Source organism: Selaginella moellendorffii, unplaced genomic scaffold (genome assembly GCF_000143415.4).
Source record: "Selaginella moellendorffii unplaced genomic scaffold, v1.0 SELMOscaffold_16, whole genome shotgun sequence".
NCBI classification, from domain to species: domain Eukaryota; kingdom Viridiplantae; phylum Streptophyta; class Lycopodiopsida; order Selaginellales; family Selaginellaceae; genus Selaginella; species Selaginella moellendorffii.
Window position 1 is genome coordinate 311,601 of NW_003314277.1, and position 14,834 is coordinate 326,434.

At 48.4% G+C, this 14,834-nt stretch overlaps 4 protein-coding genes and 1 long non-coding RNA gene across 8 annotated transcripts; 3 read left to right on the forward strand and 2 right to left on the reverse strand.

The window, feature by feature from the left end:
- Positions 1–1,862: 1,862 nt before the first annotated feature.
- On the reverse strand, positions 1,863–4,292 carry LOC9642304 (pentatricopeptide repeat-containing protein At1g56690, mitochondrial). The gene has a single exon (XM_024676138.1). The coding sequence runs from the start codon at positions 4,290–4,292 to the stop codon at positions 1,863–1,865; it is 2,430 nt and encodes an 809-aa protein (XP_024531906.1).
- Positions 4,293–4,780: 488 nt separating this feature from the next.
- On the forward strand, positions 4,781–5,986 carry LOC9642305 (polygalacturonase). Its single transcript, XM_002970937.2, has 2 exons — positions 4,781–5,397; positions 5,472–5,986. The coding sequence occupies exons 1-2, from the start codon at positions 5,238–5,240 to the stop codon at positions 5,840–5,842; spliced, it is 531 nt and encodes a 176-aa protein (XP_002970983.2). The 5' UTR covers positions 4,781–5,237; the 3' UTR covers positions 5,843–5,986.
- On the reverse strand, positions 5,967–7,507 carry LOC9641579. Of its 2 annotated transcripts, none has more exons than XR_002992510.1 (7): positions 7,467–7,507; positions 7,087–7,199; positions 6,904–7,018; positions 6,705–6,855; positions 6,437–6,609; positions 6,265–6,328; positions 5,967–6,201 (listed from the first exon to the last, which is right to left on the reverse strand). It is a non-coding gene; the product is annotated as an uncharacterized LOC9641579 (long non-coding RNA). The 2 variants fall into 2 exon arrangements; XR_002992511.1 differs by having other exon boundaries at positions 7,393–7,491.
- Positions 7,508–7,536: 29 nt separating this feature from the next.
- On the forward strand, positions 7,537–9,365 carry LOC9642306 (bifunctional aspartokinase/homoserine dehydrogenase 1). Of its 2 annotated transcripts, XM_024675960.1 has the most exons (13): positions 7,537–7,668; positions 7,720–7,849; positions 7,898–7,981; positions 8,048–8,169; positions 8,222–8,275; positions 8,326–8,413; positions 8,467–8,559; positions 8,611–8,651; positions 8,707–8,760; positions 8,810–8,970; positions 9,019–9,088; positions 9,135–9,260; positions 9,323–9,365. In XM_024675960.1, exons 1-12 carry the CDS (start codon positions 7,570–7,572, stop codon positions 9,258–9,260), a joined length of 1,122 nt encoding a protein of 373 aa, XP_024531728.1. In that variant the 5' UTR covers positions 7,537–7,569; the 3' UTR covers positions 9,323–9,365. The 2 variants fall into 2 exon arrangements, with proteins under 2 accessions (XP_024531728.1, XP_024531727.1); XM_024675959.1 differs by lacking the exon at positions 9,323–9,365 and having other exon boundaries at positions 7,538–7,668; positions 9,135–9,303.
- Positions 9,327–14,216, forward strand: LOC9641580. Of its 2 annotated transcripts, XM_024675958.1 has the most exons (4): positions 9,327–9,520; positions 9,570–9,780; positions 9,842–9,999; positions 10,054–14,216. In XM_024675958.1, exons 1-4 carry the CDS (start codon positions 9,359–9,361, stop codon positions 14,098–14,100), a joined length of 4,578 nt encoding a protein of 1,525 aa, XP_024531726.1. In that variant the 5' UTR covers positions 9,327–9,358; the 3' UTR covers positions 14,101–14,216. The 2 variants fall into 2 exon arrangements, with proteins under 2 accessions (XP_024531726.1, XP_002970985.1); XM_002970939.2 differs by having other exon boundaries at positions 9,842–14,216.
- Positions 14,217–14,834: the final 618 nt, after the last annotated feature.

The window sequence follows — 14,834 nt, forward strand, 5'->3', positions numbered from 1 at the left end:
AAATTATAATCAAACTTTAAAAATATAGTAGGAAAGTTCTTTAAATCTCCTTGTTAACAAAAACTTGTCAGTCGGGTATCAATTTCCACACTAGAACTTGTATAGTTTAAAGAAATATTAGACAATAGCCAAGGAAAGAGGTTATAAAAGTGATAGGTGTGCTAGTCTGTCAAATAATTTTCATTTCCTACATCCTCCTTTGCTGTCATATAGGGAGAACTTAAGCTTAAAATGGTTACTTCTCTTTAAGCCATCATATAATATATAATTTTTAGGGTCTTTTAGGTTTTATTTAAAATCTTGTACCTCAATACAGGAGGAGGAGGCTAGTTTGGGTTTAAGCCCAACTTCTATACCATATTAATTGGTGGAATATTTATATCCTTGCATTGTAGCACTAGTATGTTGAAATAGTGCCAAACTTCTTTTCACTTTATTTTGCGTGTTGGTTTTACAATATGATACTAAATGCTTTAGGAGTGTTCTAATGTCTATACTCATGTTTCTATGATTTTGGCTCCATCTTTTCATTTAATGGCCTAAAGCTTTGAATTCAAGTTCTGCTCCACTACCCTTGGTCCATGTGTCCAAAGGTTTAACTCTGTAATTATCTTATGGTAAATTACCATAGGGTAAAGGTTGAAAACCATGTGTAAAAGCACAATTTACCCAACTCAAAAAAGAGATAAAAAACACTTCTTTGTTAATCAAATTTGTTTAAGGCAATTGCAATGCCGTAAATAAGCCATAAGGCACTCTCCTACTCTAGGATTTGCCCTCAAACTCTTTCAATCTTTCTAGAAGAAAAGATTTGACTCCTCAAGAATACTTTCATATTTAAGATCATTATTCCCATTGTGTTCACTAACAAGCCATAGAATGCTCACACACAAGCTTAGGGCTATTATATTGCCATTAGCAAGTTATGAGATATTTCTAGTGAAATTGTTTGTTGAGAGATCCATCACTTACAACCCCATGAGCAATGCAATTGCCAGGCAGTTTTAGAAAACACTCTTCATCTTAATTCTACAAGAACATTATTAAATATTGTTAAACACTTTTAAATGCTTCAAGAAAGAGGTGAGGCTCAACTTAACCCTTTTTGTTACTATCTCACGCTCCTAGCCAAATCTTTTATAACCAGATTGCAAATCCTTATCTGCGTGTAAGTAATTAAAAAGAACAATACAAAAAATGATGTAGTGCATGTGATTATAAGATGAGATTTAGATATATTATCATTATGGATCTTTGGAACCTTAAAGGGATAAAATAATTAATAAGGGTTTTTTCATCAAGTAATTGACCTTTATTCAGTTAGCTTAAGGATAGTAAAAAGAGAAAGAGCTTATGAATAAGAGTGCAACACCTTTTAATCAATTAAAGGTATTAAGATACTTTAGGTTAAACATTTTGAGTAGTTTTGTAATAGAAAATTCATGATAAACTACTTTAACTAGTTTTTGCCATGAGGTAAATAAAATCAGGATTGAATATATTGCCTTTGCTCTTTTAAATAGTATTAGCAAGGAATCCAGCTCTGTTAGAAAATACAAAAGCAAATTAGTAAAATCCAGAAATATAAGTATATCTCTTTTCTTCTGGTCATACACTTAGTTCCATATAAATCTATTGTGCTCCAATATAATATCAAACAACTGGCCACCCTCCTTTTCCCCAACCCTCTTCACAAGTGCTCTCTAGAGTCCCAAGGCATTTAATCTATTTAAATTTAGCACAAATGGTTTAGGGTTTAACCTTGTCTTATAATAACCCTCCTCATTAACTGGAACTAACCATAAGGGTGAAAGTAAATAATTTTTAAACTATATTTAATTGTATTATGTTACTTAAAAAGATCACCAAAAATCTAAGCAGGAACACTTCCCCTCTTCAAAGTGGTGAAAACGATGGCAATCCCGGATGACAATCTTCCTTCTCGTCACCTTAGACATGAGCTTGGCTGCTGCATGGCAGTCGGAGCACACCCGCAGGTTCTTTAGAATCCTTATCGTCGTCCCGGGAGCAGTGGAGATCACTCCAAATGCAATCGCCAACTTCTCACTGTGGTTGAGCAGGAGCCTCCGCTTTTGCTCCTCGCAAACATCATGAAGCACCTCCCTGGTGTCCGGGACGTATCCTTGTTTCACCACCAACTCATGGAGCCTTCCAAGCTCGCGACGAATTTCCTGGTTTCGTACGTGGCTCGTGTCCCCGACCGTGAACTTGTGGAGCTTTCTGTCGATCTCTATCAAGCTAATCCCTGGCTGCTTCACAACGTTCCTGTCCTTCATGAGCCTCCTCACTGCCTGGACGTCGCTCTCCATGCCGAGAGAAGCGTACAAGCTGGCCAGGAGTACGTAAGGAGAAGCGTTGCGCGGCTCCAGCTCAAACAGCCTGTGTGCTACCCGAGCGCCCCGTTCCACGTCTCTGTAAGTCTTGCACGCGCCGAGGAGGCTTCCGAGAGCCACTTCTAGAAAGCCCGAGCACCCGGCAGCCTGGAAGTCGATGAGTTCTTCGGCGGCGTCGAGCTCTCCCGTCCGTCCCAGGAGGCTCACCACAGACTGGTAGTGATCGCTGCTCGGTTGCAAGCCGTGGTCGCTACTCATGGACTGGAAGTATTGGACGCCCGTGTCGAGGAGTCCCAAGTGGCTGGACGCCACGAGAATGCTCATGAAGGATATAGAGTTTGGTCGGAGGCCTTCGACGAGCATTGCATGGAAGCTCTCCAGAGCGTTTCGGCATAGCTCATGCTCTTCGCTGGTGTCGACCGTGTGCCCCTCGCTCGAGCTCGGGCTCGTATGCCCGCTGTGGGCATATCCGCCGATGAGCGAGTTCCAAGTTGCCACATCCCTCTCGAGCATACTGTCAAAGAGCTCCTTTGCTTCTTCCATCCTCCCGTTGTGAGCATAAGCCGCCACCATTGCGTTCTGGGACACTAAGTCCGGCTCTTCAATGCAGGAGAAGACGGTTCTTGCCTCCTCGAGCTGGCCATACTGAGCGTAGAACACCAGCATCACTGTCCTCGAGACGGAGTTGTGCTCGGGAAAGTTCTCGTAGAGGCTGCTGGCTTCTTCCAGAAGTCCTCCCTCGGCATAGGCATGTAGCAAAGTGATCCACGAGATCGTGTTCCTCATCGGCATTACGTCGAAGGCACTCTTCGTCTTCGAGATCTGCCCAGCCCGAGAGTTCGCTAGCAGAAAGAAGTTCCAGGAGACAACGGTGCGTTCTGGCATGCTGTTGAAAAACTCGCGAACCTGGTCGAGGTTCCCGCTGTGGTGAACGAGCGCCCTGATCATGCAGTTCCAGGAGATGATGCTCCGCTGCGGCATTACCTCGAACACCATCCTCGCGCTGTCAAAGTCTTCATTGTCCGCATAGGCCGTCAGCATCGCAGTCCAAGAGACGACGTTACGAGAGTCGGCCTTGGCCTCGAAAATGCCTCTGGCTCGCTGCAGCTGGCCGTTTTGAGCGTAAGCCTCGATCATAACAGTGAGAGAGACCTCGCTCAGCTCGGGCATGCCACCAAAGAGCTCCTGGGCTTCCTCAAACCTCCCACCGCGGTAACAGGCCTCAACCATTGCCGTCCACGACACCACCGTCCGTCCAGGCATAAAGTCGAACAAAGCTCTCGCCTCTCGCAAGAGCCCGTTCTCAACGTAGGCCGAAAGCATCGCGTTCCACGCGATAACATCCCTCGCCCCGGCCCTGTCAAAAACAGCCTTGGCATCGGCCACCCGGCCAGCCTGACCATACGCCATTACCATCTTCGTGCGTGCCACCACGTCCGGTTCGTGCATCATGGCGAAAGCTCTCTCGGCCTCCGAAAGATGACCGTTCTGGGCATACGCGTTCACCATAAAGCTGAGCGTCACCACGTTCCACTCGGGCATCCTGTCCATAAATCCCCTGGCCTCGACCAAGTACCCCTTCTGTGCGTGCGCTGCAAGGATGTTGTTCCACGCCGAGACGTTCCGTTGCGGCATGCTCTCAAACATTACCCTGGCGTCACCGAGATACCCGTTGCTTGCCAAGGCCGTCATCATGCAAGACCACGAGTACGCGTTCTTGGGATTTATCTCCTCGAACACCCGCTGTGCGTCATCTGGGCACCCGCATTTCCCGTACATTTGCACGAGCAAGTTGGCGAGGAAACCATCCTGTACTACGCCACCCCCGCCGCTGTCCAAGATATGCGCATGGACGCGCTTGCCTCTTGCGAGGTCTTTCGCGTCGCTGCAAGCTCGCACCAGCTTCGCAAACTTGTCCCTGTCCAGCCTCTGTGCCATCCGGAAATATCACTACCATATCTCTCGCCTGCTGCTGCTCCTCCTGCTGGAAAATGACGATCCCATTTATCTCTGTAACTATCTGTCCGTCAGTGCTAACTCCCACCTTGCTTCGTATCCACCTGTCTATCTGTGCCGCTATCGCTATTCGCTAACACCCAGCTTGGCTTGACTGATAGGCCCGAGCCGGGCATAGCACTTCGCACGGTAGACAAACGGCTTCACCATGCCCGAAGAGGTAAGCCATCGTACGCCAAGTACGCCTCTTTTGTCGACACTCGCAAAGGCTACTCCGCCATCCACATGCATAGACCGGGCAGCAAAAGTTGCTCCACATAAATAGCTATCAGCACCACAGCGGCAGGAGCAGCAGCAGCAGAGAGCTCCAGCTCCAGAAAAGAAAAGAAAGCCTGCCTGCCTTCACCAGTGTCAAATCAATCAGTCGTGGGGAATACTAGGAGAAGTAGAAGAGAGAAAGCTCACTTAACTGACTTAAGCTCGGTGCGCGACTCCGCTGATGATATGTTGCATAACGCAGCATGTGAAGAACACAGTGGAGGTGTCGACGTCTGCAAGCTCTGGTGATGCTCTTTTAACTTTGCTCTCGTTTCGGTACTAGCGGCCCAAGGACTTTTACCAGAAGAGCCACCCATTCCTTTCGTCCTTCAGTTGCGTGCTGGATTAACGGGCCCTCAGGAATCTCTCCAGATTGCAGGCAAAGGAGAACGCTGCTGTGATTGTGATGCCAACCCTGTAACCTCCCTCGCGTATTACAGACCGCGGCACGATATATAGGACGATGAATTTTGGCTTCCAGCCGCAGTAGCCAGGAGCTGGAGCAGCATAGCTACGAGTGTCCTCAAAACTTGGTCCACTGGAGAAGAATCTTTCCATAGAACTCTGCTGTCAGCGCCACCAAAGATATGTTGTTTTCGGTCTTATAGGATGCTGCTGCTGCTGCTGCTGCTGCTGTTTGTCTCTAGAGTCACAAGCCTTGCCAATGCCGGTAGCATGGTTGTCTCCAACAAATTCTCCTGCTGGCTGCTGATCTCACTCCTCCTCCTCCAGCTCGCTAGTCTCACAACTCCGAGTCCTTTCCCCCGGGGTAATAATTCGCTATTCATGTCCCTTTGTCTCAATATGCCAGCTGATGCCATTGTTGTCGTTCGTGCTGTGCAGGAAGAAAGGATGACCCTCGTCGCCACGACAATCAAAGCCTGGCAAGGGTGATTGCCACAGCACCGGGATCCAAGCCTCCGAGTTGTCTCAACAAGTGCGACTCTTGCACTCCATGCCAGGCAGTTCAAGCGGTACAAGAAGCTCCGGACACTGTTATAACGGGTATAGGCTCCAGGCCACCGAGCTGCCAGAATAAGTGCAACCGATGCCTCCCTTGCCAAGCAGTCCAGGTTCCCACCCCCGATCCCAAGGATGAGGAGGCCAAGCGAGTTTCTCCGGCGAAAGATGAACGTGAGGCGGCTGCTCTTTACTCCAATTACAAGCCCAAAGGATGGAGGTGCCAATGCGGAAACAAGCTCTTCAATCCGTAGATAGCAGTAGTGTTCCTGTTTGCGTTTGTGGCATGTCAGTTCTAGCATAGAGTGTAAGATCGAGAATGTCTGTTTGTTTTACCGAGAAAAGTAGACTTTTTTCCGAGAGTGCTCGGCCTCTTACTGTGACGATAGCTGAGCGAAGAACACGTTCATGGGAAGGAACAAAGTTCGTCGTTGACATGCGGCGTGGTCCGTCCATCGCCAAACGAGTTTAGCACCAAAGCTCATTTGACCGGCCTCGTACAGACCACGCATTATTTCGCTGAGAAGTCTTCCGTACCTGGTCGGATTGGGAATAGACTTCGTATCAATGTGACGCCGGCCGTCAGTTGCATACAGCTGTCTGGATTCAGCACCTAGAAATCAAACCTCCACAAGTCATGCGTCCATTTCCAGAGGCCAGTGTAAAATAATCTTACTCTTGAATCTGGAGCCGATTCTTTTAGCTGGGTAAGAAGACGAGATGCTTGCGCTTTCAGCCTCCTGCAATTACAGTGGATCAGCGATGTTTAGATAAACGGAAAGGGATACAAGCAAAGGACGGATTCAATCGGATCCCTCTTAGAGCTTTGAAGTGGAGTCATTTAATACCTCGGGTCCTTTTCTTGTTCTTCTTCTCCAGAGCAGATGTTACAGTTCGACAAGCCCGAAAGCAAGGTCCATTAAAGTCGACAGTCTGGAAAATGTCAATGTTTGATGCTTTAAAGCTGCTAGTCCGAGCAATGTGTTGGATCCGAGCATTTAACGTCCCAAATTTTAAGCCACTGCAATATAACAAGAAAAATACTGTTAGTTTTTTTAACACTCTTTCAAAACTTCTCTGCATATCAACAAAGCCAGAACAGGAAAAAGAACTCACCGACGCTTGTCCGAATTCTTCACTGTAAGGCCCTGAAATATTTATCTTGTCGGAGGATATTTTTGTGATGCTGCTCAGAGAAATTTCTAGAGGGGGGCTTTCCGCCAGTGCTAAAAGGCCATGGCTTTCTATATCGCGAAGAACGGGCTTCCTGTTACATCAAACAAAGTGGGATTTACGTATCAGAATAAAACAATACCTTCACAGATTGTCCATGATGCGATTCATGCAGAAACATTCAAGAGGTCTTGTCCACGCACGGTTTTCATCTCTGAAAAGATGACGGTACTGGTGGCAGGAGGAGGGACCAAAACCTGCAACAAAACAATGGTTAGCTGCAAGCGAGAGTGATCGACACTAAAGAGATTTGACTCGACCATACCTTGTAGAAACAATCCTTAATCTACGTTTTGCGTGGTTTTAGATCGAATATCTTGGATCTGGGAGAAGCTTGCCTAAATCGCCAAGTTATCCCGTGTTGAGGAATACAAGTACCTGAAAAAAAAATTGTTAGTACAGAACAGAAGGCGAATAAGAAGAAGAAATGAAGTAGCAGGAAAAAAAAAAGTGGCAAGGACATAGTGATCGCATAAAGGACTAGTGGAATTCATTCGACTTGTCGCTTTGGATAAAACATGCAAGAACCTCGCAGATAAACACGAGCTATTTGGATTCTTAAGAAACATACCGCGCCATAGACTCAATCTTACCCCACATTGGAAAAAAATCGACAAGCTGCGATTTTTCCAACGCGATTCTTACCTCGCCTGGCGAGATCGACGCAAGGAACCCTATCGATTGCTCGAAAGCCCTAAATCTTCCCCCCAATATTTTCAAATTTGGGAATTTCTTAGGGTTCTTGGCCATGGCGAGGAAAATCCAGCTGACGCTTCTAGGATGCGGGGGCGTCGGGCGCCAGCTCCTCCGCCACATTGTCTCCACTCGTAAACTACACGAAGATCAGGTATCTATTCGCCTATCGCCCAAGATTTCTCTCTTTGAATCAAATGCTCAGGGTTTGCGAGTCGCTGTGATGGCTGTAGTGGATTCCAAATCCATCGTTTTGGGTGAGAAAAACGAAGAACTGGACGACACTGCTCTTCTGCAAATTTCTCTTGCGAAGGAAAAGAACAATCAAATGCCCGGTACATGTCTGTTTTTATTTTCCTTTTCTTTAAACGATGAAAGCTCAGCTGGATTGAATGCGCGAGCCGTTCGCAAGGAATATTTTGATGCAACTCTAGCAGCTGCGATAAGAACCATCACAGAAGAAACTGGTAAAACTTTCCTTTCAACTTTTTTGATGGATGATCATGCACCTTTTTTTCTTGTTTATCCTACAGGTCGTCCTTTGGTTGTAGCTGACTGTACCGCAAGCGAAAAAATTGGACAAGCACTTGCAGAGATCGCGGACTTGAATTGCTGCATTGTTCTTGCGAACAAGAAGCCTCTCACCAGCTCGTTTGTAAGATCGTTCTTTTTTTGTTTCTTCTTTTTTCCTTGACCCATGGCTGCAGAACGTTTACGATAGGATTGCAGCACTGAATCGACGTTATCGCTGTGAATCAACAGTTAAGCAAGAAGTATTTGTACGTACATTTTACAAACATTTCTCAAGCAGGTCGGTGCTGCTCTGCCAGTCATAGCAACTTTGAACCGTCTGCTAAATTCCGGAGATTCGATCAGGAAAATTGTTGGTGCTCTCAGTGGTTTGTCCTTTCATTCCCATAAAAAATTTGCCACTTCTAACGTCCTTTGTCAGGCACTCTCGGCTTTGTAATGAGTCGGTTGGAGTATGGTGAATCGTTTAGTGATATTGTGAGACAAGCGAAAGAGCTTGGTTACACCGAGCCAGGTAGCTATCTTTCTTTTCTATTTTTCGTGTAGTTTATTCTTACGCTTTCAGACCCTCGTGATGATCTTGGCGGTATGGACGTAGCAAGGAAGGTGAAATCACTTGCTACTATCTCGTGAATGCAACATGACTTCTTTCATTTTTCAGGCGCTTATAATGGCTCGACTAATGGGATGGAGAATAAACTTAGAGGATGTGGAGGTACTCACTTTCTTTGGTTGGATTCCTCTTAGTGACGTGCTGCTTAAAGGTTGAGTGCTTATATCCGCCAAGTCTGGCTCCCAAACTGATGAGCACCATGCAATTTCTAAAAGGACTACCCGAACTCGACTTGCCAATGAGAAACCGTGTGAAAGAAGCAGCTGCTAGGGGTTGTGTTCTACGATATGTGGCGACGATCGAAAACTTTCAGTAAGTCAATCCGCCTGAGCTTACCAAAAACCTGTCCTTTGCTTACAGTTGCAAAGTGGGAATTGTAGAGCAGCCTCAGCAGTCCGCTCTCGGTCAGCTGCATGGAAGCGATAATCTGGTAATTGTATAGAGCTTGTGCGTTTCCTGAAACTTTGTTCTTGCAGGTCGAGATTTTCACGCGCTGTTATTCGACATCGCCTCTTGTTATTAAGGGAGCCGGGGCAGGCAATGATACTACAGCCGCTGGTGTGTTAGCGGACGTTTTGGACCTCCAAGACTATTTTGGCTAGGTATCGAATCTTAAGCAAAATCGAACTTTTTAATAAGCCTTCCTATTCTTGCTTCATATAAGGGAGAGAACGTAGGAGACAGATTTCTGCACAGAGAAATGTCGTCCCAGCGAATGTTTATCGAGCACCTGCGTCGCGACCGCTTTGGAATCGGCCAGTCCGGTCCCAATCCTCTCGCTCTCATGCTCCAGGAGACGATCAGGCTCCTCTCGGCCGAGCTCTACCAGAAGGACATCCATTTCCTGTCCGAACTCCTCCAGGTACTTTGCTCGAACTTGGTTCTGTACCTGACAAACATGAGCGTCATAGAACGCTGAGGACAACACTTACCATTCGTCCGTGGAGCCGAGCATCGAAATCTATCTCACAAAGACCGACGTCACTGGCACTGGAGCAGCTGCCACGCTGCTGCTCTTGAACAACGAAGTTGGTTTCTCGGAAAAGAATATAGAGTCCTTGTGCGGCGCTGGTCAGTCCACAAAGAAAGGAAAGAAATCTCAAGGATACATTGGCGAGAAAGGTGAGATAATTCTTTCTTACCTCTCCCTCTCTAGCCGTGGTAACGTCTCTTGCTCGTACAGGAATTGGGTTTAAGAGCGTTTTTCTCGTCACCAAGCAGCCGTATATAATCACCAATGGCTTTCGTATTCGTTTCGACGAAGAGCCCCACAACGAGGCCAAGCTCGGGTATATTGTCCCGGAATGGGTCGACCGTCCTACAGACGCTGTGCTGCAGAAGGTCTGTAGCAAGACCGAGCTTCCTGCAACGGTGATCATCCTTCCCTTGCGTCAGGAAAAGATTTCGGAGGTGGCAAAACAGCTTACTCAAATCCCAGCGGAGACGCTCCTCTTCTTATCGAAGATACGCATGCTCTCCATCTACGATCAGCAGTCGCGGCCTCCCACGGAACTGGTTCTCTCCAGATCTGTGGAGATGACAACGTCAAAGAATGGAAGCGTGGAAACGAGCACAACTTTTCTGACAGCTAGTAACGGACGGAATGGCACTCAGCACAGCAACTACTACATGTTTAAGCAGACTTTGAAAGTACCTGAGGAGGCCAAGGTTGAAAAGCGAAAAGATGTCGATAGCTGGACGATCACTCTAGCCTTTCCGGTGGATGATCGTATCTCGAGCAGCTGCAGCATTGGCGATATCTTCTCGTTCCTGCCTTCCGATATCCACTCGGGCCTGCCGTTTCTTATCAACTCGGACTTTTTGCTCGTTTCCTCCCGTGAGACGCTCCTCTTTGACAGCCCCTGGAACCAGGGGATCTTTCGCTGTGTTCCCGAGGTTTTCTACAACGCCTTCGAGCTTCTCCTCAACACCACGGCGTTTGGACTGCAGAGTATACCGTCAGTAGCACGCATGGCAATGTACAAGTACGTACCTGTGACTGCTTGCCGCAACTCGTACCTCGAGAGAGTCCGCAACGATATCTTGTCCAAGCTGAAGGACAACAACGTCATTCTTTGCGCCTCGGACGTCGGCCGTGCACCACCGAGCGGGCAGCTTTGCAAGCCTGCTCTTGCGAGAAAAATCGCCCCCAGCTTCCGAGAGCTCCTCAAAGCCGCACCGAAGTGTCCCAGGTTCTTGCGAGGAAGTCCCTGGTTCTTGCGACGAAGTTCCTCGTACATAGTGGACAGCACGCTGCAGGAGAACTACGGCTCGGTGCTGAGACTCCTGGGAGTCCCAGATATGAGCAACGATGAATATCACCAAAGCCTCGACTCTGAAGACTGGATGAGATCGCTCCCCGACGATGCATATGTCAAGCTGCTGGTGTTCCTGTCCTCCAAGTCGTCAACTTTGAGATCCCTCAGGTTTCTCAAGTATCGAGGCTCCGATGGTCGACTCCAGTTGGCAAGCATGGATGATCTCGCGCGAAACGATGGCAGATCCATGTACTGGGATTCTGGTCACAGAGCTACCGCTTGGCTCGCTGGTTGGACAGAGGTGTTTCAACGTTGGCTAACTTTCAACTTCGTTCCATCGGCCTGCGCTGCAAAAATCCGGCAGCACTCGGTGTTAGAGAACTGGTTGGAGAGAACCCCCTTCAGCGTGAGCGAACTGACAGCATGCTCACTCGCTCGTCAGGTTCTTGGAGCAGTCACTGCGAACTCCTCAAATGCAAAGCTTGCTGTTCTAGCGATGCACTTCCTGTTCGACCTGTACAGAAACGACCGCAGCTCGTACACATCCATCAGCAACCAAAAGCGTAATGAACCAATCGTCGAGAATGACGGAGCCGTGAGTCCCTATGTTGCGAGTTATGTTTCAACGCGTCCATTGTTGCTACCGGCGGCTTGTGGAGCGAAGTGGCCGCTCTTGCTCCCGTCTGACGCGTGGAGACGCGGCGTTCGAAAATTGTCAGAAGAGTATATGGAGTCAGCAACGATCGATCTCTCCGACTCCGACGTGCGAACCGAGTTTGTGAATTTTCTGAAGGAGCAGTTCCTGGCTACGGACATCCCCGCCTTTGATCCGGTGGACGAGGCCCTTCCTCCGCATTATGTTGGTAACGTCGCAGCGAGCTCGTTGTTACTGAAGTGGATTAAATCCAGGCACTGCAATGCACCCGCTTTCACTTCCAGTATTAAGACTACCAAGTGGTTGAAGACGAGCCACGGATACTGCTGCCCAACCGTTGCATTCCTGCCGGTGCCTGAGCTGCTTAAAGTCTTGAAAGTCGAGGACGTTCCGTTCGTGGACAAGGACTGGATGCCATTGGAGGAGTATAAGAACGAGTTCCGAAGCCTGGGAGTGGCTTGCGAGCCCGGCATGGGATATGCAACTGTCCTCCGCTGTCTCGGCAATATGCAGAAGCTTCCTGCTCGGCAAGTCGACACGGCTAAAGTGGTCAGATTTTATCAGTACCTCTCCCGCTGCGCTGAACAAGAATTATGGAGGGACGTTGACGTGATCTGGGTGCCGCAGAGCGAAGGCCGTGCAGCAACCTGGAAGAAAAAGGAAGAATGCGTCATTCACGACGTTGAGGGCTTGTTTGAAGAACTCGGTGTTGTACCTCTGGATAGCTGCTACGAGCGGGTCATGCAAGACATCCTTCAGAAGAGGTTTGATGTTTGTGAGAAGCCTTCGATCATCAAGTTCTGCGAGCTCTGGCAGAGGTGGTCGTCTAAAGGAAAAGATGTCGAGGTACAAAAGGCTTACACAGTGTGGCGTGAGCTGGTGGAGGCGAAGCTAGTCTCGTCACGACCAACTTCGACGCCGTATCTGAAAGTTTTCCGCGCGAGCAGCTGCGTTCCTTCAATACCAGCCTGCGAAAAGAACGCAGCCACCGTGAAGCTTCTTCCGCCTGCAAAGACGGTCATGGTTGATCAGCTAGAGCTGGAACATCTCTTTAGAAACACTAATCCTCGTCCGTGGGTGGCGTGGTATCCAGCCAGCCAGGAGATCAACACGCAGGAGCTATATGAAGTCTATTCCTGGCTGGGGGTCAAGACAATCTCCGAATGTGCTGAATCGGAGACGGACACGAGCTGCATGAGCCTCTCACTCGGAAGGAAACTGGTCTGGGACGAAGGATACATCCACCTGGGACTGTTTAGAGCAATACTCGGGTATCTGGCTCTATCACTCTCCGTCAAGGAGCGACAAACCATAGTGCAGGAACTGCTGCGTCTAAAGGAGGTGGAACTCGAAACGGGCCTGAAAGTTCACTGGACTCTTCGCGTTGGAGACACTACACGTCACGCGGTCTCGGAGAGGATGCTCTACTGGAACAGGGAGAGGCAGGAACTAGCCTATGTCGACGAGGGGCAAAGGAAGAAGAGGAACACAGAGTTTGGGACCGAGTTCGCGAGGATCATAGCGGAGGGTCTGCTTTTCCACCACCGGGACTTGATTCCAGGCATGGAGAGGCATCTGAGCATGCTGGCATTCTCTAAGTTCGACGTCATGGAGGTGGACAACATGCTCATCAAGCACAACATGCGGCTCTATAGCGAGGACGAGACGTTTCTAAAGACCGGGGTGATTGTGGATCCATCTAAAGCTGACGCTGAGAAGAACTTACATGGTGGTGAAGCAGTCGCAGAGATGGAACCGTTTGTGCTACCGGATGTTCCTGAAACGGAGGAAGATCAGCTGGAGAGAGATTCAAGAATTTCCGAACGTCCAGCAGACTCGAGATCCACCACCATTGTCGTCGCTCCAAGTTCTTACTCTCCAGCTTTTGTCGCTGCTACTCCGAGACCACCACCTCTGGACAACCGGAAATACCTCCTGGAGCAAGCTTTCCAAGTCTTATCATCGCTGGACGAGATCAAAGACGAGGCGTGGACGATGGAGCTGCCAGACGAGGTTTTTAACTCAGAGAAGATCAGCGCGTGGCGAGAGACGTACCTTCCAACAGTTCGTCGCCTTTTGGACTATCCACCCGAGGAAGGTTACCTCAAGCCCGGGATGAGGACTGGCATGTCTCTAGACAAGATGCTCACAGCGGCATTTCTCGACGCTGGAAACTTTCCGGGAGTGAAAGGATCGAGCCACCATCACTTGAGCGTCGTTGGAGCAGCGTGCCTCAACCTGTGCCTGGCGATGGAGCTCGTCAAGCTAGATGACAATCACCACGGCGGAGTAAACGGCGCTTACAAGCTGACGAACACCTCCCTGCTCGCGGCGTGCTTCCATGCCTGTGGGCTGGACGAATCTGTGCTGCGCAGCTCGAATTCGGCAGCCGTGAGCGACCTCGTGGGGGCGAGCGTCGCGAGAGCCCTACTGGCTGTGGGGTTTTGCGCCTACGACGATGGATTGGGAGAAGTGAGGCGGATCTACCAGGAGGTGTTCCTCGCCGCCCTCGGCGATGCTCTCGGCTGAAATTTTCATGCGAAATATGCTAGGCTCACCGATTTTGTCCTAAAAACTCTCCCGCCCAAGTTTTCAAATACTTTCTAGGAATATAGCCAGCATATTCGCTACTTTGAGCTAGGCAATCCCTGGATGAAAGATATAAGACTGATAAGAATTTTGCCTGGATCAAATGACGAGAGAGGCTCACCTGGAAACTCAGCAGCCTGATACACAGTTCCAGCATCTTCCAAACCATCTCAGTTGCTCAAAGATAGCCAAATTCAATGTCTCGGACATTGCAGTTGTACAGCTGCGAATGTAATCGATGTCACTTAGAGGCGTTCATTTTTGTGAAGAAGGTGATAGGCAAAGAACAAAGGCAAATGCCTGAGGGGCTGGCACTTCCAAGATGCTAGCCCGGTCATGGAATAAAGTGATTCTTGCATGAAACAGAGTGGCTCAGAATGCCTGTGCCGTAGCTGAATGGCCCTGCGACTTTGCTGCTACCATCCTGGATCATGTTCCCGGTGTTGTCGAAAGTTAAAGCTGGAAGAAGCACAGATTATTGCTGAGCTAGATAATCTTAAATTATGAGAACTACCAATTTTAGTTTGCGCGTGGTTAGTATAGTCAAAATTAGAGTTTTTTTATTGTTAGATTTATTCTAAATTGATAATTCCTTTGCAGAAACCAGCTTCACAATATTTTATGGTTATTTTCAGAATAAAAAACAAAAGCAATATATGATAGCAATTCTATGA